Source organism: Eleginops maclovinus, chromosome 3 (assembly GCF_036324505.1).
Source record: "Eleginops maclovinus isolate JMC-PN-2008 ecotype Puerto Natales chromosome 3, JC_Emac_rtc_rv5, whole genome shotgun sequence".
In the NCBI taxonomy this organism is placed as follows: Eukaryota; Metazoa; Chordata; class Actinopteri; order Perciformes; family Eleginopidae; genus Eleginops; species Eleginops maclovinus.
The window spans coordinates 17,060,941-17,085,439 of NC_086351.1; the positions used below are offsets into that span (position 1 = coordinate 17,060,941).

Here is a 24,499-nt window from a genome sequence, read left to right on the forward strand (position 1 = left end):
TGGATTTAATATTAAGTATAGTATTAGTATTAAGGACAGCAGTCAACTGTATCTTTATTTATTTTCACAACTAGTCTCGGTGTTGTTATACCCGTCACAAGGCATGGGGAGTAACAGGTGACATGTAACAAGATTAGGTCATCAGGATACAAAGAAAAGGTATCTCTATTCGATTACTATTACATAACAAAGGAAATGAAAATAAGATTACCGTTACATTTACCAAAAATAAAGATTAATAGCAGGTTTACAGTGTTACAACATTTTTTGAAATAAAGACAGATATGCTATAGGTGGAAGTACTGAGTTAGTTTTCTTTATGATTTCGATTTAGGCTACTTTTAATTCTAATTCTAATTTTAACAACATTTCCCATTTAATGTGGTACAGTAGGTGGACACCTGATTTGAAAACAAAAATACAATCTATGCTTTTGATTTATGTATGAGGTTTAAACAGCATTTGTAAACTATTGCTGTAACTACATTTTTTGATATGAAATGAATCAGTTTCTTCTTTTCTAAGGTTACATTTCGTACACTAAGCAAAAAAAACATCATACTGTTATTTATTTTCTCTTGTTTTTATTTGCATTACATTTGGTTTGAGGTAATCCAAAAGTAATGGAAATTAATTAGATTACATTACTTTTATATTTTGATACTCAGATTAGGTTGCTGATTACATTTTTGGACATGTAACTAGTTATTCTAACCAATTACATTTTCAAAGTAACCCTCCTAATCCTGCTCATAACATATGTCATATATTAGCCCATATGTTTTTTTTTCTTTATTATAATTTGTATTTTATTCTATAAACTACTGGCAACATTTCTCTGTGTTAGAATTCAACAGACACTGGAATGGCTGCCATACATGTAGAAATAAAGATTTAAGAAAAAAATTGAGTAGTCTTATTTATTTCCACGGCTGTATATGTATTCTGAAAAATGTTTGTATGTAGCCTTAGGAGAGAGAGACTCATTTCTGTCAGACTAATTTGCAGATATAAAGCATTGATGTCAACATTTTAAAAAACGTTTTGGTCAGAGCCAGAATCAGTCCGCAACAGCAGACTGAGAGCATTACCAACATTAAGTGTAGATAGGAAAAGCATGTATTAGAAAAAAGCACTTTGAATATTTTCAACAATTGTTTGGTCCATGTTATAGTATTGTTACATAAGTTAAGGAATTACTAAACATATAATTGTATAGCAGATGATATACATTTCTTTTCATAATTTCTGACTGAAAGAAGCATGAATTCCAACGTGTATGTGTATGTCTTTTGTACGCATCGTACACTACCTAGGTCTTTGAAATGGAGATTATTAGGCTATGCATGATTCTTATGTAATGCAATGTCTTCATTAGTCCTGATATTTAATAAAAATATCTTGGTACTGTGCCTTTGTGGCTGTGTATAAAATTAAAGCTTCCAAGGATTTATATTAAAAAACAAATACGCCTGTTTGAATCCAAATCCCTTTGTTTCGTCACACGCACGTGCGCACACACACACACACACACACACACACACACACACACACACACACACACACACACACACACACACACACACACACCCTCCCTGCTGTAACTGCATACTGTGCAGAGCAGTGCACTCTAGTGGTACTACGTTGTGCGTGCAGAATAAACAACATGAGTATTGACTGTTTGAAACATTTTTTTATTGAAAGATTTGTCTAAAAAGGAAACAAAAAAGAAAAGAGACAGTTGAAACTACAGCAATATCCACTGGTTCTACAGACACTCTCAGAATCACAATTTGAAAGACATGGGAGGCATGTGATCAAGCAAATAAAAAAATAGCATCATCAAAGTTATTTCTGTTGCATCTTCTTTTACACACCTGTACAAAAAAAGATCTCATAAATATCACTTTTGTTCTCACTTTCTCTACTTTCTCTCTTCTTTCAATAATTTATTTTCCCATAGAGGTTTGTATTTGCTTGATTTTGGTTGAACCGTGCATTTTCTGTGTATCCCTCTGTTTCCACATCTCCATTGGCATCTTTTCATCGATGGAGGCTCAAGTAGGTGCCAGTTAATGTCCCTAGAGGTGTTTTTGTTTTCAACAGATGCCCTCTTATGCAGTACATAATGCAGATTAATTCAAGAAGAGATTCCTATTCTCATAATAGTTTTGTGTTTTCTGAGGGTTGCAACATGGAACCGTTCTCTACTTACACTTGAAAAGAGGCACAAGTCTTGTCGGATGTTTTAAATGCGGTTGAGTCATGGATAACTGTCCGTATTTTGGCTCCAATCTGTCACTTGTCAGCTCTTCTGGACCCACCCAACACAAAACTGCCTCAATCCCTAATAATGAAAGGTGTTTAGCAGCAAAAAAAGTGTAACACAAATAGAAAAACAACATATCTCTCCTCATCCTCTTTGAATATACATAAGCTGAAATGAATTGTTCAACAGAAATGCCCTTTCTTTAAGAAGAGATCCTCACCCCGCTCACATTTTAAATGGCTTGCAGACATTGATGTAAAACGTATAAACTGAGTCTATCGGTTTCAAAAATAATGAAACGTAGAACATGTTGGCAAGCTGTCGTAATGAGCTACACTAGCGTTTAGGATTTGAGTCATTTGAGTTAGGATTAGTCAATGCAGCCTGAAGAGGGCGTAATAGGGTGTACAGGTTTAGTCAATATTCCACAGGACGTCAGCCTCTTTACCACCAAAGTGTTCTATACCAACTTCCCAATATAATACCAACCGCATTCACTTTTTCCATGCCACAGGGTGTCTGGTCTCTCACAGATGTTCGAACGCACTTTGGATCCTCACCACGTTTGATCACATTACAATAACAAACATCTCAGAGCACACTCTTCTGGTTGAGGCAGTTGTATAGCAGACCCACAACATATGACTGATAAAAATCCTCTCAAAGGCCAACAGCATGACAAGCAAGACAGGTTGGGTTCAGGTTTTAAAGAGGTGAAAAAATGAAGGAAAAGCAACACAAGGGAGATCTCTACACTACCTAGTTTCTTCATCTTTGGTATAAAATACGCCACCTGTTGGCTGCTTTTGTTCAACGTTTAAGAAAGACTCAAGAAACCGTCAACAGTTTTACTAAAACTATTGCTTTTTGCACATTTAAAAATCCTAGCGTTTGCTTCTGCTTTTGTCAAAGTCAGATTTATTTTTATTTTTTTGCAGTGAAACAAGCAAAGCAGGCAAAGCAAAAACATCTTTGAAGGTAAAAAGGCTGCAATCAGAACTCAAAAGATACAAATGTGATGGAATAACAGAACGTGTGTCCCATTAGACTTGACTTCATGTTCCAGGAAGCAGTGGATTGACCCTTCCCAAAAGTCATATTAAAGAAGATTTTTTTTTTATCAACCAACATCAGCTGCACTGCACCACATAATTTAAAATCATCTTCATACATAACAACCTTTTTTTTTTTTTTTTAAACCTGTACAAATAGCTTTGTAGATTTCATCTCAGAGGCTCTTGGAACTGTCTAAGAAAATCTCAAATCATCATCATAATTTTTTCTAATAATTCAACACTATGGAAACTTTTTTTCCCCAAAGTTTGAGAAAATTAAGGCAATAAAGATTTACGAAAACATTGATATTCTAGAAAACTACTGAAATAATAAAATAATGAAAATAATGTAGCTTAATATCAAAGGAAGACAAACTGTTTTTTTTTCCTAAACTTTGCTTCCTTCTTTTTTTTAATAAAAAAGTCTGAAAATCTACCTGCACATTCAAATGCTCTTTTTTTCTGTACAGCTTGTTGGTTGAGTTTAGTTTTCACTTTATGTCTTCTCTTTATCCTTTGGAGGCAAAGTCCAGTCCCAAAGTGAGAAATGATAAACTCAAAGTTGCAGACTGCATTTGTTTTCATTGTCCTCGAGTTCAGCAAACCATCATTTCTTTCTTCGTTCAACCAGGTAAGAAATATAATTGATTTTTTTTTTCATTTTGTCTTTTATTTGGTGCATGTGCACAGTGGAAGCATTCTCCCCTCAGTGTTGCCCACGTCACCTCTTTTTTTGTCCCTGTTTCATTTGGATTATCTCTGTGTGTCGAGCGCCTCAGTGCAGTCCTTCTGAAGGCAATGCAGCAGCGATTCCCAACAATCTTGTTATCTTAAAGAGACAGAAAAACAAGTCAGTGAAAAAAGGGTAACAGGAAACAGTGGACAATGTCACAGTTTCTACCGCAAACACAACGCTCTTTGTCCGACTGCTGTTTTTTGGAAAATAAACCACTGGTGGGTTATCTAGGAGGCAGAAAACAAGGAGAATAAACACAAGGAAAAAGAAAATAAATGTGTTTCACAAGCAGAGTTCGACATGATTCTGTGCGAAAACAACAATTGGCTCCACGTTTTGTTTGCAAGAACTATACACTGTAGTCTTCTGTTGCTAAAAATATATGCGCACAATTCAACATGGTTGTTCTAACTTGTGAATCATTACCCCTCAGAAAACACTGGTGTAGAATATTTTAAAATTGAAGGTACAGTATAGGAGACTGTTTTCTTTCTGTCCAGGTTTTTCCACTCGCATAAGCTAAATGAAATGGCTTTGTTTGTTGACATTCTGGGAACTAAGGTTTAGCATTAGCTCAATTAGAATATGAAGTCACTATGAATTCACTTATCAAAACTAATTTCCACATAAAAACAAACAAACAGTGAAAACAGTTGCATGAAGCTGTATAAAGTTACCAAGTGTTTCCCGGATCAATTCACCTGTACAAATATTTATAGCTTACAAGTGTAATTATCAGCTGCAGATCAGAATTACACATTGGGATTAAATGTCATCAGCAGTGACACCACTCTTTTCTTCCATTAACGCAATGGAGGAAAAACACCCAAACAACACAGACAGGAGTTATAAATCAAATACCTTGGTGTTAGGTTTACAGAAAGTGTGCACTACAAAGAGAGATGTCTATTTACAACACTCACTTCTGCTGGTAAGAGTAGGCTGTGGCATGATCTCCTGTGTTCTCCACTGATAAAGGCTGCTGCCCGCTGGCATCCTGTGAGGAGGGGGCGGCTGTCTGTGAAGAAGGGTCTGTCACCACACCCTGACACCAGAAACAATTCAGATACAAAGATTGTTTAAGATTGTTAGAAGCTTTATACGGTACTTTACCGAGAAAAACATTCAAAATGTTCAGCAAAGACAAAAAGTCACTTGGTATTGATTAAAAGTGATCTTCAAGCAGACCCAATTTAATTTCTGGTGCTCATCTTCAGAATTAAATAACAGTTCTTCTGACCTTTGGGAATTTAGTTTAATTACTGGCAATGTCTTACCCTGGAGCACAACGAACCGTAACACAATTCTGATATTATCTAGGCTTAAGTGCCCTCAGTGGAAATGAATCATTTCTGTTTTCTGTTTCAGGGAGCATGACCGCTGCAAACTACAGCTTTTTTTACTAGCATCTAATTTATCGAAGAGACACAATATGACAGACTTATAGACTATAACATTCTCAATATTCAAATCCAGTTAGCCCTGTAAGCTCTACACAGGCTGCTGTAAGAAGTTGATATTAGGTCACTGAACAACTTATTATTGTCCTTACTTCCACAGTGATGGCAGAGGCAGGCACTGCAGAGTACTGGGGAATGTAGGTTCCTTGCATAGGAGCAGCCGCTGCAGCAGGCATGTACTGCAGAGAGAGGGAGGGGCACACAGTATGATTACACAGACACAAACAATATGACCCCCAGGAGCTTGGGATTCAGAGTACTGTCTGATATTCCTGCTGAATATGTATTTTTGTGACCTTTCACCAGTGGTGCAATGTAACAAAGTACATTTACTGAAGTAATGTACTCACAATTTTGACATACAGTACTTTACCTGAGTATTTTCATTATATGCTAATTTATACTTCTACTCCACTACGTTTTGGAGGCCAATGTTGTATTCTACTTACGCAAATGAGTTCCAGCGGTGATGAACATATTAATGAATTAACAATCATAATCAAGTAGTTTAATTTAAATAGGGCCATACTTTTGGTACTTTACTATAAGTATAGTTTGATTCAAGTACTCAGGTGAAGTTTTAAAAGCAGGATTTTCGCTTGTAATGGAGTATTTAAGTAACGCTTATTTTTATTAAGTAAAAAATCGGAGTACTTTTTCCACCCCAGCGTGATTCAAATCAAAAGATAACACACAGATGCATGCAGAGAAAAGTAGTTTAGAGGTCAGACTCACAGTGCCTGTGGTGCCCAGAGACATGTGGTTCATCTGCTGGGTGAGAGGAGCCATCACACCGGAGGGGTGGAGAGACAAACTGGACTCTAGAGGCGCTGCAGGGGTGATCACAGCACCCTGAGGCAGGAAGACATGACAGTTGATTGACAGTCAGTTAATAGATATTGCAGTGCAGGGTACATGTTATATTCAGTCATTAAGTGTAACTGTATATGAAAAGCGACTGATGTGATGAATTAAACAAACAGAAAAACACAAAACACTGCGTATGAAGTTTGGCTGGACTAAAATATTGAAACAAATCACAGATAGTTGTAGAATGGAGGACAGCAAGAAAACCCAAAAATGTGTGTTAAAAAAATGTGTGTATTCCTCTGAATCATGTCAAAATCACATAACACAGAATTACTTTGGTGGAAAACGTATTGTATCTGACATCTGTTTCTCAAGTAAAATCAGTAACAACATGGGGTAGAAAATCACCACGAGTACAAAATGTTACTTTAGTAAAAGTGTTAGCCTGAAAATATTCTCATTGTACAGAGAGTAAAAGTACACAAACTACACTGCAGCTCAATCTAGAATAATATTAATGATATCATAGCTTCATAATAATAATATGCAATAATGTAAACCTCACTTTTAAGCTGCTAAAGGTGGCGCTTATTTAATTGCTTTACATTAGGTAGCTTAACCTACATTAACTCATCATTATGGATTTTAAATTTTATTTTGGATTAATGATAATATCCTGTAGTCACAAGTGGGATAAATGTGGAGGAATAAAAAGAAAAATAAATATCTGCCCCTGAGATGTAGTGGAGATGAAATATAAAGAAAATGTTACACTCCAGGACTGCAAACGGACAAGGAAGACCATTAAAATGAGTTATGTCAGCCAAACCTGTCACTTGATGTGTGTGTGTGGATGTTTTTTATTCAGCTAAAGAATAGCTTTTTAAGACATGCAGCTAGTAGACATACATTAGTTAAAGAAATTCTTCCAACCCAGTTCAGTCTGCTGACTGCAAACTGTGCGCCTGGCGGGCCTGACAGAACATGCGCCTGAATGGAGCAGAAAGGCTTTTACTGTAAATCTCCTCAACGTGAAGGCCTTTGATGCCCGCTAACACCTTGATGCGCTGAGCTGTACTTCGGCTTCAGACTCTCTACAGCATTTAACAGGAGACTCCTCACACTGTGAGCCGAGGTGCCTGGCAACATTCCTGCAGAGGTAAACACTGTTCAATTGTGAAAGCTGTTTAACTGCACTTCCTATGAGCCCAGACAGCGTCAGCGGATATGTGTCAGCATCGCTCCAGAGAGCAGTCAGCCCCTCTGTAGCTGTGTGTTGAGACAGGAAGTCAGAAGAACACAGGTACTAAATCTAGGTATGTTAGGCACAGGCATAGCTGTACAGCAGTCGGCTTTGTATCTGTAGGATTTCATAGAGAGTCTTGCAACAACACAAGTAAACAGTACACACGTAAACACACACCAACAGACACTCAGAGTAAGGAAAGTTTTAGCTGTGTGAAGCATTCCTCTAGAAGACACATACAGTCTGTCAGAGTTGCAGATCTGTAAGTGAAGATCCTTATGTCTGCAAGCCAAGCATGCACACACACACACACACACACACACACACACACACACACACACACACACACACACACACACACACACACACACACACACACACACACACACACACACACACACACACACACACACACAGATCTACCCACAAACTGGCACAACGCTTTGGCTCAGGCAGGTACAATCAGCAGCCAGAATCTAGCTAATATCCAAGGTTTTTATACATCTATAATACGTTAAATGATTTTCTAATCCTCCCTCACTCTTTTTCTTGCTTCATCCTATACCGCAGCAGGATTCAATTCAGAAAGAACGCTGCATAAGTTGAAAAACAAAACACACAATGACTAATTATCTGCTTTGATTTACAATCGAACTTGCTATCTTCGCATGTGTATGCACGCATACACAGTTGGTGTGTGATGAGTAGTGCTTACATGTGATACAGCGTGTGTTAGTGTGTCTGTTTTCATGTATCAGACATCTTTTTTCCCGCGTAATAATAAATGAGTGCGCAACACAGACAGTTATCTTTTCCCCGGAGGACAAGAGAGAGAAAAATACAAGAGCTGCTTCAACTTTGTACTTGGTCTTTCTCCCTCCTGTCTTCCGTCCTTCCCTTGTTCTGCTGTCATTTTTCCAATAGAGAAGTAAAGCTGACTAGCAGATTGCTTCGGGCACTGTGCAGCATCACATACACAGTATTGGTGATAATGACACCCGTGTAGGGAGAAAAGTATTAACTGCTGCTGGGAGCTATGTGTGTGGACGAGAATGCACAGGTTTTGAAACAACATTATTTAATTCTCTCTCAGGTGTGATGGTCTGAGAAGGCGTGTTTGTATTACTCTAGAAAGTGACATTTTTAATACTGAAACTTTTTTGTCTACCTGTCATACACCTGCCCAGGGACCGAGTTTGAAAATGTGCTAAAATGGCTAAACTGGCAGTGTAAGACTATGGCTTTAAACTGTAAAACAACACCCCCATTTATATATGATTTTACATGGTATAGCACACAAAATGTTTCTACATGAAGTCAACATGCATTTGTTCTGGATGCTGACAGATAGACACAATACACAATACAAAGCATCCCAGTAGTGAAGAGGCCCTATAATGCATTTGGGGTGTTCCCTTTTCCTTGGAGTGCGTTATATAGGTATTTGTGCATGTAAATGGTCTGCAAAGGCTAAATTCCCAAAGTCCACTCCAGAGGGAGTATCCCTCCCACACACTCCCCCCCTGCCTGAAACCCCTTCATTGGACTTCTGGGACATAGTGACATCAATACGTACCACACTCAAGCTTCTATTGTCTAGCATTCCAACACATTGAACGTCATAGGCTAAGGGGCAGGACATCTCTAATCGTTTAACTAATCATAACAGAGCCGGCCAGCTAACCAATCAATCAGACAGAGGGTAAAAAGAGGTGCTGCAGCTTTTTAAACATTACAGCATGTAGACATGTCACAGTAGAGGCACAGAATACAATTGTAAGACCTGAAATAAGCATAATAGGGCCCCTTTAAAAACTGAGCATTGTGCACTATAGAGGCTAAGATATGTACTGATCTGTGCTTTCTTCCAACACATTATTCCCCCCCCCCCCCCTCTCCTCCCCCCCTTTGTCTGTTCGAATAGGTTTAACATAGCAATTTAACTCAGGAAGATCCAAAATCCCAATTCTTTGGATGTTTCATTACAGCGCTCCCAAATAAGCCTCCTTGCCTTCTCTTTCTTGCTATGCATGGTTAGGGTAATGCATTCATTACCTGTAGAGGGATTTGTGAGTAATTATGCGCAAAGACATCCTCTCACTAATTAAGTGAGTTCAAGTAATATGGGCATTTCACCAAGGCTCAGAAACACACATTCCTTAAGGCACTTCACTGTGTGTATGTGTGTGTGTGTGTGTGTGTGTGTGTGTGTGTGTGTGTGTGTGTGTGTGTGTGTGTGTGTGTGTGTGTGTGTGTGTGTGTGTGTGTGTGTGTGTGTGTGTGTGTGTGTATATCTGAATTAATTTGAAAGTGCTTGTGTCTGTGTGTGCAAATAAAGTGTGCACGCACCTTCTTTAATCCCTTTCTTAGTGTCTTTATTTCTCTCATTCTAGCCTTTTGAAAAGAGTTATTTATTTATATTATTTAGTAACCATGTGCCCACACAGTCTGTATCTATGACACATTTTATTTCAGTGACACACATACTTACCCTTCCAAACGTATGTAAGAAAATCAAACCAAATGATAGAACATTGCCTGAGTGATTAGCAGGGGCGTGCTTGTGCACATCAACCTAAATGTTTCAATGACCGCACGCCATAAATCAAAGTTACCAGCAGCCACAGCGTAGAGGAAGCCTCTGCTACCATTGGAACAGAATTAAGCCACTGTGTCTCTCTCAGTCTCCCTCCCAGACGCAGCTTTAATTTGCTACGCTCCTCTGTATCCAGGAACTACAATGACTAGCCTTTGCCTTTGTTGTCTAACAGGGATTTAGACTATGCAGAGACAAGGCTGGGGAACAGGCGCCCACAGCCCAGACATGCTTCTGCAGCAGTTGTTTTCTTTTCTTTGTTCCCAATTTGTTCTTTGTAATCCCTTCTTTCCTCTGCTTTCCCTCTCCCGTGTCCTCTCTCTGTCAAATGCACACAGTTCTCCGTTTTATTTATTTTTTCTTTCTCCAATAACTTATTCTCTCTTCTCATCCCTCCCTCTCTTTCTTTTCCCAATACTTGTGCAGTCATATCAAGTGGCCTGCCAGTTAATTAGATTGGACATTTGTTTGAAAATACATTTACAGAAGGGTATTATCCTCTCTCACACATGATTTTACTCACGCATGACAACAGAGTATTTTAGGAGTTGGCAAATGGACACAAAGAGGAAGACAGATAGGCAGAGAGGGCTATAGAGAGGGGGATAAGAGAATTTGTAACTAGTTTAACTATTGTGTTGTGACAGAATTGCTGGAATTCCTCAGTGTACGGCTGATATACCATATCTGTGCAGCCTGTATTCGCATCGCCTTTCTCCATTCCAAAAAAACATGGAGGAGACAGTGTCGTCATGGAAATTCATGGCTGTCCAGATAATGTTGCGTGTCTGAAGGCTTTTGCCAGCCGTGATGACCATGCTCACTGAAATCCTCATTGGGCACTAGTCTTATGATTAACTCCCTCACTTCCAGAAATGTTTCCAATAACAAATAGCTTTCTACTGTGACATTTCTTTACTTTGTTTTACAGGCCGGTTTAATCTTACGTCCAAAATTAATAGAAAATTACAAATGTACACTTTGGATGAATACATGTTATAGAGGTGATTAAGATTCATTGTTCATCTGAAACACTTCCAAGGTTAGTGCTTGGTCCCGACATGAATATATTCTGCCTATCAATTTCATATCCAATAAACCTGCTGAGAAATAATCAACCCGTGAATGAGGTTGAACTGCTAAGGCCTTCTGTCTTCCTGACATGGTAACAATAATCCTCACTTCTTCTGAAAATAATACCAGACACTACAGGAATATTATTCCATGAACTCTTTGCAATTATTTTAACATGGGAAAGAAAAACATCTGCAATACACATGTTCATATTTCTTTCTTAAAAAGAATAAGTATAGAGATTTAATACAGCATTTAAATAAGTTACTGTATGTGTGATGGACAGGATGTCAGAGCGAGTTACTACACCTGTATACAGTCCCTTAAGAAACCTTAAAGTTTATGTCAGATTGTGTTTGTGTGTGTGAGGGAGAGTGGTTAGGAGAGAATCTGCATGCAGCATTTTTTGACTGTGCTACACTTACAGACATCATACTGTATGTGACTATACTCGCAGAAGACAGCTTTCTGTCTGCAGTTTCATTTCAATCCAGCAGGGGGCACCCTTTTATTATATAAAACAGGCTGAGCGAGCTGATTTTAGGAGGCTATTCACAGGCTGATTCAGCAGGGTAGGACTCTAAGACACAGAGCGTTTGCTTTCTTAGTCTGACATGGGTTTAACTCTCACACTTATTAGAAAAACGGTGTGTGTTTTCCCCATTTTTGTTGTGCAATTTTTCCGTCATTTGCTTTAATACAAGATGAAAAATAAAATTAATTAAATAAAAAATAAATAAAACTGGTGACATGAAAAACTGTATGTTTTTCTAAGATAGATGAATGTGTAGGTCTGTTTAACAGATCCTGTGGCAGCCAAAATGACACATTCACATTAGGTTTTTTAAATGAGCCATGATGTGAGAAATTTCAGATTTCTTTCAGTTTGGAGTAAGTAAGTAAGTAAGGAGTAAGTGCTGAGAGAAACATAGACACTGAGATAAAAAAGGAGGAACGTAGTGTACAAAATGCGGTTAAAATAAGGGCGAAAATTGTTCTGCTGCGTAAAGATAACAAATGACCCAAAAAAATAAAAAAGAGGGTTTTTCAAAAACTTACTGTGGGTTGCATAACATACTGTTGGTGTGGCATCCAAGATGTACTCTGGACCTGTGGAGAGAAGAAGGTAGGATGGGAGACGAGATGAGAAGATAGGTAACAAAAAAATGAGACATGAAGTAAGAGGTCAGATGGGGAGTAGAACAAAAAGTAATTAAAGAAGGAGGGGATGGGAATGTGTAGGAGGATGCAAAAGGGAGGTGAGGAAGAGATGAGAGGATAAGCAAGATCAAAAAGAAGACGGTTATAAGTGAATACAGAATTGAGGGGGAGAAAACATAAAGAAGGACAATTGGAAGACAGAATGACAGGATAGGAGCGAAAATGAGGAAACCAAGGAGGAGAAGAGAGAAAATGAATCATTAGCTCAAGTCTTTACAAGCCTCAGTCCCTACGGCAGTCAGTCTTAAAGAATATTACAGCAGTAAGTGAGGGTCCACTATACAGTCTGTTATGTGGTAATTATAAGAGGATATGAAGACCACAGAGAGCAATGTAGTCTCATAATTACGGCTTCACAGTGGAGGGTTTCATCATCAAAGCCTTGGTCACAAATCACCACTTTCGTCTCCTACTGCCCAACCCCAACATGAGCAGTCCCCGAAGGCCTCTTTGTCACATGTAAATAGGGCATGTTATCTAAAGTAATCATATGTGCATGTGTACGTTTGCTTACATGTGTCTGTCTATGGGGAGTTAATGCAAGGTTAATATCTTGTTGTGTTTTCCCTCAAAAAGCAGGATGTCTCTGTGTGTAATTCTGCTCTTCAGAAGGTGTGACTTTGCATTTGTCTTTCTCTTTAACAACAGGGTTTGGTGCTAGGGCAACACCTGTGGGGGGAGGACTGGCATTTGTTTTAAAGTCTATGTGTTTGACAGATTAAGAAATCAAGTGCTGAGTCCATCCCTCAAAGAACTGCAGCTACATCGGCAGCCAGCTTTACATGCATTTGTAGGGTAGGTGCGTGTTGGAGAGAGAAGATGCACCACATGTGAACATAGAAAGAGACAAAAAGAGGATTTGTGCCTTAAAATGAAAGACCAATGGGAGGAGTGCTGCAATACAAGCCTGTATCTTCTCATACGAAGAATTGTCTTGAGTGGAGAAGCGTGATAACTAGATTTCTGTGTTAAATTCTTTACTGAGAAAAAGCAAGCTCCACTTGTTTGACCTGAGTGTCAACTACACACACAGGGGTGAAAATGACACCAGATCAAAAATATGAAATACGTAATTCAAAATTGTTGGTCTCACACAAGTTCTTAACTTCACTCAAGATGAGGCGGCTCTTGTTCCATATTTTTCATTGTGCCAGCAAACCCCATGAAAACACCCAAACCAACAATGTGTTAGTCCGTCTCTCAGTATTTTCAGACTTCCCCTGTGATGCATTCAGCAAAAAGCCCTATTTGTTTCTAATAATGGACAGGTAGTTTTCTGAAACAGCTGGACACTGTAGTTTTTAGCAAACATTACCATTAAAACTGTAGAAATTGCTGCATTTGTTGGAAACTACTTTGAGCTACGGACTGATACAAGTTTGGTTAGCTAAGGAATATTAACAGCAGCAGGATGGTGTGTGTGATTGGCAGTGTGGTCATTTTCTAATCAGATACATTGACAACACATAAAAAACACAGACAATTTTGTATTTATCGTATTACTTTACCACTACAGATGTTCATCTCCATTACTAAAGCTCTGCTCTAATGCATCTCTACAGAGTTTTTAACTTCTACTGAATCTTGAACATGTTCTTTGCAGTGGAAGCTAGTATAGGACATTACAGTGGAGTTTAGTTAACTAAGCTTTTAACTAAATGGTATACTAATGAACACTGCATTTGAAAGAATGCTACTTAATAGAACCATAATTTTAGCTATAGAGTTAATATTCTTAACAAATACTACTTTGTCTGACAGTGAATTTTCAGTTTAAGGCGCCCTCTCAATTATTGGAGCCCTTACAGGATTTCCAAACTTGTTGTTGTGAATTCTTAAGTGAATGTTCACCAACCTGATATGTAGATACGGGAGAAGCAGTGATGAAGGGTGTGATTGACGTCTGTGCAATCATCCGATTGGTAGAGATGCTGTATGGCGAGTAGAACCTATGGAAGCATACAAGAAAATGCTTAAATTTGACCTCATAAAACTAGCCAACCAGGTAATATAAAATAAGAAAGCAAGGCAGTTAATATACAGTACAGTCACTGTAAAAAGCACTGGCAGTCAATAGGCTTCCCTGCACTTTTAGCTCTTCAGATGTAGCCACAGGCGAAGGTGACAATGAGCCTTTTGTACCTCTTTGCTTTCACATACCCTCTGCACTTCAAGACACCGCTGACAAAATGGATCAGACATCATCAAGGCTGTCATGGAAACAATAAATATTGCAGCTACACTCTGTGCCACACCATCAAAGACGTCTACGAATGAGACTTGACACTGCAGCGGAGCACACATCATGTTACAAAGGCGTCTGCTCCATTGCCATGCATAACAATGAATTATCACCTTAATGTGTGAGTGGGAGAGTATTTCAATATCGCCCTTAATGTTCCGACCTACGCTCGTTCCACTTAGCAGAGAAAGCTGCATCTGTAACATGTGCATTTTGTACTCTTATCCAGCTCAACCCCCCCTCCCATTTGCCCTTCTGATTTTGCTCCATCTTTTCTTCTTTTTTCATTTCACCGCCTCAGCCCTGCAGCAGTAGAATGCTGTGGCTTGCAGTGCTTTATTTATCATTGTGTACCTAGAGAGGACATGTTTCATCCGCCACGCCGTGTTTCTGTGCCCGATCGATCCTAAAGTGTCCGTTGACTGAATAATGGAACGAGAGAGTGGAGAGAGAGATGCAGAAGCAGAGAGAAGCCCTCCCCTATCTATTTCTAACATAGCCTCGAATGTATAGCAAGGCACTCGCAACAAATCAAGGGATGCCTAATTGGTGGAGAAAATAAATAACCCTTTTGGTTTACATTTAAGGTTACTTTCAACTACTACCAAATATCACTTTTTTATGACATTTCATTCGTAAGGATCGGCTCCACACTGAGATGACAGCCACATATATATGACGGATCGGTGCTTCTCCACTGCGACACCAGCACATCTCATATCAAGGGTGAAATGGTTTGCCGAGGTGCTCGCCCGCCTCTGTTTCACATTACATTTGTTCGGTCAGTGATAGCATAAGCGCTGTTGAACTCAGGTATGTTTAAACCATTGCAGTCCTGGCCTGGTGGATGCAGTTGGTTTCCAAATGCCTGAGATCAGCTCCAGAATGTGATTGTGTTTCACACGTACATCCATCCTCCCTGCTGGATTTTTATGGCCTACTTGGTGTTAAAGCCTAAGTAATAGCATAAAAAAAGTATAGCTACAATGGTTATACAACGTGGTTCACTTCCTTGGCACCAGAAAGAAATCTCATGAATTATTAGCACTATATATTCTGTCTTGCCAAGGCTCAGCTGTGGTTCATACGCAGGTTGATTGCGTGTTCAATCTTAGGTGTGTTGACACTGGCTCGGCTTACTTAGACTTTCCCTGAACTCTTTGCAGGGACATAGATTTTCTTTAACTTTCCATTTGCTCCTTTTAACTTTGGTTTAGCTAACGTCTCCAGGCGTGTGTTGTGAGTCACGCAAACATTCTCTAACAGCATGTTTTTCTTTGAGTAATAGCACTGAGTGTTTTACATTTAATGATGTATGTTTCAACCTTTTTACTGTGGATGGATCCAAGTTGGAAAATATCTTGAACGTACAACAAGAAGAAAACACAACTCTCATGTACTGTAGCAGCATGGATCCATCTTTTTTGACTGTACAATTAATGTATGACTTGCATTAGAGATACAGTCACTGATGAATACAAATGCGAGACCGCAACCGGGTTATTCAATATGGTCTTCTGATTGTGTTTATTGTATTTTTCATTAGAGTGATGTGTATTGAGAGAGAGAAATAGTAGGCAGAGGACAGATCCAAGGTTATTGATGGAGGCTATTAGCCCTGAGCAGCACACTGTCAATAGGGACTCCAGCGCGCCTGTTTAAACAATACACTAAACATGTAATTGCACAGAGAACATTACTACGGGATTGAATTTAAAACCTCTCTGTGAATCCCCGGGTGTGACCTAGCTGCACTGTCAAGAGTTTGCCCTGAAAAATTAGCGAATGATTTAGTGCCGACCTCACTGACTTTTCAGCGGAGAAATGTGGGGGAGTCTGCTAAAATATATGTGTTTGTGCATGTGTGTGGGCAGAAGAAACAGAGGGAAGAGAAGGCAGATAGAAAGGCAGAATAAGAGCGGGAATAACAATGATAGGCAGAAGGAGAGAGAAGGATGGAGAAACAAAAGGACAAACAGACCAGATAGACAGAAAGAGATTAGGAAAAGAGAGCCAGAGAAAGTGAATTTTGTGTCTCCCTGATAAAAGAGAGGACAGGCTTTAAGCCAAAAGCGGTCTGGTTGGTTGGGACACATGTTTTCAATAACCTCAGATTGGCATCAGACCCTAGAAAACCAGCCGAGCTCGAGCTTGGAAAGACTCGCAAACCTGTAATTGATTCGTACCCTTCCCCTCTCCTTGGGCTGACTTTATTTCTGCCTTTGCCCTCCTCTTGACCCCAACAGGCCATCCCTTCTGATTCGACCCCCATCCCTCCCTACATTTTCGCCTCTAATTAACTGCATTAGCATTTCACAGTCATTTAGCGCTTTGCCGGAAGGAGCTTGGATGACCTCGGAAGAGAGGTCGGAGTAGGGCTTAAGCACCGCAAGCACACAGATGCTTGCGTGTGAGCATGCATTTACACATGCACAAGCACATACACAAGGCAACAGAGATGACCAAAGGTATATCAAATTCTTGGAAATAGAGAGTAGGAGTCACAAGAAAAAAGGGAAGGGAAGAACAATGAGACGAGTTGAATTGACATTTAGAATGAGGTCTGAAAGCAGATAAGGAATAGTTTAAGGTGTTATTAAGACGATAAAAGGAAGCAGAATGTCTAGACCAAAACAGGACCCCAGTGAAAAAGAGGTGGAATGTAGTGTACCAAAGAGTAAGGAGTACTGTGTTGACAAGAGGAGAAAAGAAACACAGTGCTGGAGGGAAGCGTCTCCTGGGATCGCATCACCAGCATCGTCGCTAGCGGACAGGACCGATCTCCAATTTCCCCCTGTAACAGGCAGACACTCGGCTCTCTGCATGCAGCCCCAGAGCACTGCAGATAGCCTCGGCTGACGAAAGTCTTACAGCCGCACTGCAACATCGCCCAACTTCCCTGTCTGCAATCAAAACCTACATGTCTGACAGCTTGTATGCATAGGTGCATAAATAAATACCCCATCTGCACCAGTCAGATGTTAGCATGAGGGCAACAGCGTGCAACAAAGACATTGTGTGTGTGTGTGTGTGTGTGTGTGTGTGTGTGTGTGTGTGTGTGTGTGTGTGTGTGTGTGTGTGTGTGTGTGTGTGTGTGTGTGTGTGTGTGTGTGTGTGTGTGTGTGTGTGTGTTAATGACCCATGTGCCTGTTTGATTATGTGCATGTTTTGTCATCTGCTCATTTGCATGCAAGAGCATTTGTTGGTGTGGGACGTGTAAGGTTTATAAAGGCTCATAAACAGATGCTTTACAAATATTTGGCCAGGAATGTGTATCAAAAATGAAATTTAAAGACATCTAAAGTTACACACGCAGTTTGAAAATCTGAGAACAAATATCTCCACCTACCCGTTCTGCATGCCGGTGGGATCGTACGTCAACGCCATACCACTCTGGAGGAAGATAAAGAGACAAAGGTTAAAATACTTTTGATTCAGTTGTGTTTACTAATTTACTCATTAAGATGCTGATGTGTAAACGGGTCTTTGATGGAGTAAACTGACAGTAATACTGCCTCTGAGGAATGGTCAAGTCAGTGAAGGTAATGAACTGAGAGGGGGAGAGACAGTAAAGAGGGAAATTAGAATGAATCATGATGGAAAGAAAACAAGGAATGCAAAAGCTTTGACTCAACAATATCATGAACAAATAAGTGGGAAACAAAGACCTGCTAAACAAAGAACAATTGATGATGTTCTCAGTAGCACAAACATCTCAACTGAGCAATGATTTTAAAGCGCTCGTGTACAATCGCATCATTATGCATGAATTGGTGTGAACCTATACACCACTTAAACACTTACCATGTTCAAATTCAGATATTCACTAATATAGTGCAATACAAAAGGGACAGTGCAGGACTTCACTGACATTTAACAACATAAAAGCAATATTAAGAGGGGGATCCTATCTAATTAAGGTCAATAAAAAGACAACTATAATGTACACCAAGATGTTGGGTTATAGCACACCACTGTTTGAGTTGAACAATTCTCAAATATAGTTTATATTTATTTCCTATTTGCCTATTGTACGGCTTGTTGAACCCCCTTTTTGAGCTGAAAGAAGATGAGCTAGAGAAAATACTGGAGACAGAGCTCCTAATACATTTGATACATTTTATAATGATTCTGTCTGAGCTGTCATACACACAGTTGGTGCTTATTGTCACACCCAACATCTGTACCGTCAGTCAGAAAACTGACAGAGGCAAACATTTACCAAAACAGCTCAATCAGTCAAAACAAACCTAAACTTCCAAAACAAATCTGCAACAGCCTGTCACCATTTTATAACTTCAAATACATGAATTCATTGTCAAGCCTCACCCGCCGGAAGTGCTGCTCAGTATAAATGAAAGGATGAGGTTGTACGTTCCAGCTGAATTATAGCAGTTACCAAAGTGTATTTTAGTTGCTAAGCACCCTCTGTCCCTCCTCTACTCAATTAAATGTTGTCCCCATTAAGTCAAGTGTTTGTCATTAAGTGACACTTCTGTGACTGAATGAGTTCTATCATTGTGGCACTTCCTCTTTCATGTGCATATGAGTGAGGTTGTATTTCTCGCTGCTGAGCTTTGAAAAGGATCTTCATCCACTTGACTGCCTCTTCGCAATGTTGCAATGAACATTAAGCAACGACTATTGTTTTTAGTCGTCTCATCTTTCTCTCAATAGCTGTCCCTCGACCCCACCCTCCTCTTCAAGCTGCAGCCTGTTAACAAGTCATTTGGACTTGCTCTATATTCCACACACTTCTCTTATATCCAAGTTGGCACATGAGTTGAAAGTTTGCCCTGATGCTGAACTCTGCTGCAATATTTGTTTTTTCCCCAAACACCGTTTCTAGCCAGGAATGGGGGATTATAGACGGCACAACCAATAAAAAGAAGTGCCAGACATTGAAGACCTCATATTAGAAGAAAAAGGATTCCAAAGCCCACGACTCATTTTCGTACCAACTCTTAAACAAACATCTGATTTGTGTCTGTTCCTCTCCTCACTGCTGCATAATGCCTGCATTTGTGAATGAATGGTTATTTTTGAGGTAGGGGACCATAGGAACCAATACTACTGTTTGAAGGTACTGCTAACGTCTCTTGTGGCAGAGTCAATAAAACAACTACAAAGAGATGCAAAGAAAATACAAAGAGACAAAAAATGAATACAATTACAAACTATGAAAGTGACAAAAAACTACTACTATACGTCTACAAGAAGAAAGAAAACATCTACAGAGAGACATAAATCACTACAGGTTACACAACCCAAAAGAAACACAGCTACAAAGAAAGAAAAACAACTACACAGAGACAAAACATGTCTTCAAAGACACACTGAACCATTACAAAGAGACCTAAGACGTCTACAAAAGCCAAAAAACAATTTCACAGAAACCTAAATCTACCAAAAAAGATGACTATATTGGACGCAAGGTGACTATATAAATAAATGTAACTGAAAAAACACAAAACGACCACAAAGGGTTGTCATTTTTAGTCATTGTGTGTCCTTTTCATTGGGGTGGGGGACGCTTTTACATTTATATACCTATTGGGGCTTGTTTGCTGCAATGTTTGCCCATGCATATATTTTATGTGTTCCTCTGCAGAGATGTTGTATGTTTGAGTAATTGTGTGTGTAATGTCTGTTCATGTCGCAGTCCAAAGGCGACACTCATTTAGGAGTGAGAGGTTTTGGGAGATTAGGGCCGGCTGACTAAGTGTGAGGACGCAGTGAGGCCCCTCAAAGCACCTCCACGGCCAGATGCCTCTATTAGTCTGCCTGGACCCTGAGACATGGCTCAGACAAGGAATTGGGCCACTGACAAATGTGTGAGGAATCCCACTGAAAGCACTGATCATTAATTTTAAGTCCAGCTAACAATTCACACATGTTCGGGATAGTATACTGACACCGGAGCCTCTATTATTAACTATTGATGGAATTTGTCACTCTCTGCATTCTGTGCCCACTACACACATTACTGTAGCATCCTGTTTTTGTTGTGCCAGCTCTTATTGCAGCACTCAGTTGTTTCACCATGGGTCCATTACATTTCACTTCACCACTCTGCTCTTTTTCAAACCTCAATCTAATGCAAAAGTTAAGCAACTGTTTAAAACGGCGCTCGATGTGTGGGTGGCAGACGTTATTATTCATGTCCCCTTGTTCTGTAAATTAAGGCTTTGGTATCGACACTAACAACTTCTGAACTCCCTGCATTGTGCAACAGTCAATCTGCCTTCAATCTGCTGCACAAGGTTTCATTTCTTCTGAAGATGAAAGACTGGAAGTGGAAGTTTCAACAAAAGGAAACCCAACTTGGCATTGGGGTCTTGCATAAAACCTTGCATTTTAAATGTAAAAACCTTTATACATGCCAGCTGTCATACTGTCACCGCATCTCTAATTCGGCCTACAGTATGTTATTGGAAATGAAAGTTGATAATGACCCCGTAGGGGGGCCTGTCAAGTTATTGAAATGTCTTTATAATATGTGAAAAAGAAAGCGATGTCAAAGAGAACATCAGATAGATATTAAAAGTTTGAGAAATTGATGACCTTTTAGATCTACAGTAATGGTTTCTGTAAAGCGTCTGTCAACACTGTGAAACGCTGCCCACAGTTGAATCTGTTGAATTGTATTCAACTGTATCTCATTCTCGCCTCCTTGACTACTTTGTTAAGATTACTTATTTGATTTTTGATCGAAAGTTGAGTAGGACAAGTTTCAAACGAGGTTTGTGGATTTACTGTTCTCATATTTTTGACTAAGTTAGAAAAACACCACTTTTGGTTTTGTTAACTATACGACTTCCTCTTATAAACCCTCTCAGCACAAGTTGTTTCTCATTCTGACTTTAAGAGGCTATTGTAGATTTAGAAAATGCCTGGTGCCGCATGATTTTGCCTGAGGAAAATTATGTGTTGCTTTCTTTTATATTGGCAGAGGGTGAAAAGGTTCGAACTGATTGAAAGACATGGTTCTTGAGTTACAATTGCCCATTTCTACTTGTCTTTCAAGAAAAAGCTGCTGTGAATCCTGAGGGGGATCTTTTAAGATGAAGTACACTTTCAAGCCTCACCTCTCCTTCCCGTGTCCATGGTCGGCCATTCTGGGGATATTTGACCTGGGTCTGCCTCTTCTTCTGGCCTCCATCAGCAAACTTGCACAGCAACGGCTCTGCAGGCGCTACAGAGTGAGTCAGATGAAGAGGGAGACAAGCACAAACACGGAGATGTATTAATCATCTTAAAAGCATGAAAAACTGAATTTCCATGCATTATGTTAAGAGGTACATTTCAAAGATAAGATTTAAATACAGTGTTATGCCTTTGCTTGAACAAAAACATAACATAAATCAGTTAGACCTGAAAACAGCACTTCAGCTCATACATTTATTTCCTCCACCCCTAATCTAAACATCTGAACAACAGCAGTTATCGCACCATCTCTAATGCTTCGACAAAAGCAGCCTTGAGGTGAAAACAAAGCCACGGGCTAATCATCAAAGCACGGTGTGCGTGGTTAAAACGAAAATCCAACATGCATGCTAAATACGCAAAATAACTTCACGCAGCTTGACCCCGGGCAACAGACCGCGATTGTGATTGCGCCAAAGACAACATGATAATTTTCTGGACCAGAAAAAGAAGAAAGCCTTGATTACAAATAGGATTAGCTGCGTGTGACCTCCCATACAAAAGTTCACCAAAACTCTAACTTTATCCTGCATCCTCCAAATACCCTACAGGCTTCCGAAATAGCAGGAAGCGGCTAGATAGGGGCTTGATTATCCGTTAGAGTGAATGAAAGGCTTTATTCTGTATTCACTTATTTGATTTTAAAAGTATATTTTTAGAATTTCTTAGAAAGCAAGAAAGCGGGAATAATGGCTTCGATTTCTGGGAAATACTTCAACAATGAAAGCATGACTTACCAAACACAATAAATAGTAATGTCCCTTTCTATAAATAACTACAAATCAACTAAAGATTTTTTTTTAAGATTTCTGTCAAATGCAGAAGATGCATAGCAACCACAGAAGTATGTTGAAATAAAAGCACATTAAAATGCCATAAAGTGATCAAGCCCTAAACTGTTATTGCAGCAGTGGAACACTAACAAACGTCCCGATTCAGTTATACAGACACCCCATGACCCAATCAAATAAGCCACCTCAATTTATGCCATGCCTGTCACTTGTTACTTTAATATGTCCATCAAGGCATGTTTGAGTCGCTGACTGCATCTTAAAAGAGGCTATTAGCCGGCAATCCTGTCTTATTTAACTATCAATGATTTAACACTGCAGAGAAAGTATAATCCTCATTACTGTGTGCAGCTTAGCAATTCCTTGAAGACATTAAATTGTATGAACTAGCAGGGGCAATATCATCATACTGGTACTGATTCGCACATCATGAATGCCAAAATAAACTACGCAATTACATCGCCTACTTGAAGAAAAATGTTTCTTCATCTCAGTAAACTGAAAAATGAGAAGAGGTGTTCTCGGAGGAGGAAAGCATTCACAGTTCAAGGTTGAGTCGAGAGCTTCTCGGAATGCCTGGGGCCATGATGGGTACTCCAAAGGCATGTAGACGGAGAAACACGGAGAGCTGTATGATTACGCTGCATTTAGGATCACTTTGTCATTACACTCTTTAAACTGGATTTCTAAATGAATGACAGGCCACACAGATGTTTTCCTGTCATCATCCCTCGCCTGCTATTCATCTTTCTAGATCACTCCCCCCCTCTCTCCTTCTCTCTTAGCCACTCTTCTCTATGCATTGGTATACATTTGGTAAACAGAGCTATGTGTAGGTGTATGTGTGATATATGTGTATCACTATGTATAACACACAATTCTAGTTTCCTTATTAACAAACAAGTTTGGTCGAGAAGGATATATAAAAAATTGCCACGATTATCAAGAGATGAGTGTTTTTTAAAATCAAGATAAACACCATAATGAGAGGAGCTACAGAGTGGTGAACGAACATTCTTTACCGTAGAGGTGATAAATGCTTTAAGTGGGTAGCAATAAGGATGCTTAAAATCTATCTCAGTCTCCCATACCCTGTTTGAGGTTTAGATACAAATCATATTCCTTTTTAGCCATATAGATACAATAACTGCTGAGCCACAGGAACACAATCCAGTTACTAAAATTCCTGTCTACGCACTCCTTCTTGTGATTACCTGACGACTGTTCCATCATGCTGCAAGACTCAGCCTTTTCCAGGATGCAAAACACAAAATGCAGAAGTGGATATAGGAGGCTGAGATTCCAGAGCACTTTGTCTAAAGTAGCAGAAATAATTGCATAAATAACTGCCCTCTAGCAACTTTTGTTGTCAATATTCCTCTGCCATTTAAAAGTGTTATCACTAGAGCTGGGACTGTTGGAGCAGCAGGAGATCCGAAGAACTGAAATTATACTCTTGTTCCTCCGGTTCAAACATTATGTTTTGTGATGTTTGTGAGTTTCTGAAATGGTTACTGGGAGTTCCTATGTTGGCTATAAAACTTAATTTCTGAGACTCTGGCATTGATAGGTACTCTGTGTAATGCATCTGTAAAAGCTTTCAAGAGTTTGGCTGAAGTTGAATTGATATGGTAATAATGGGCAATAAAGAGATTCAAAGAGGACTATTATTCATGTAAAATAGTGGTGAATTTTAAATTTACAATAGGATTAGGTTCAGGTTTATAGGAAAAGGAAAGAATGCTTGTATGCCCTCACAGGTTTGAAAATTCATTGATGTGTGTTTATTTGCG

The 24,499-nt window shown here is 39.3% G+C and overlaps 1 protein-coding gene across 1 annotated transcript in view; it reads right to left on the minus strand.

Moving 5' to 3' along the window:
• Window positions 1-1,673: 1,673 nt before the first annotated feature.
• LOC134862003 (RNA-binding motif, single-stranded-interacting protein 3-like) overlaps window positions 1,674-24,499 on the minus strand; it is a 105,065-nt gene continuing 82,239 nt past the window's right edge. Inside the window, exons 7-14 of the mRNA XM_063879651.1 lie at window positions 21,798-21,904; window positions 18,059-18,102; window positions 14,323-14,416; window positions 12,306-12,356; window positions 6,256-6,372; window positions 5,613-5,699; window positions 4,984-5,105; window positions 1,674-4,153 (exon numbers count right to left, since the gene is read on the minus strand). Of these exons, the coding sequence (XP_063735721.1) occupies window positions 4,150-4,153; window positions 4,984-5,105; window positions 5,613-5,699; window positions 6,256-6,372; window positions 12,306-12,356; window positions 14,323-14,416; window positions 18,059-18,102; window positions 21,798-21,904 (626 nt within the window). The 3' untranslated portion in view covers window positions 1,674-4,149. The remainder of the gene's footprint in view (window positions 4,154-4,983; window positions 5,106-5,612; window positions 5,700-6,255; window positions 6,373-12,305; window positions 12,357-14,322; window positions 14,417-18,058; window positions 18,103-21,797; window positions 21,905-24,499) is intronic.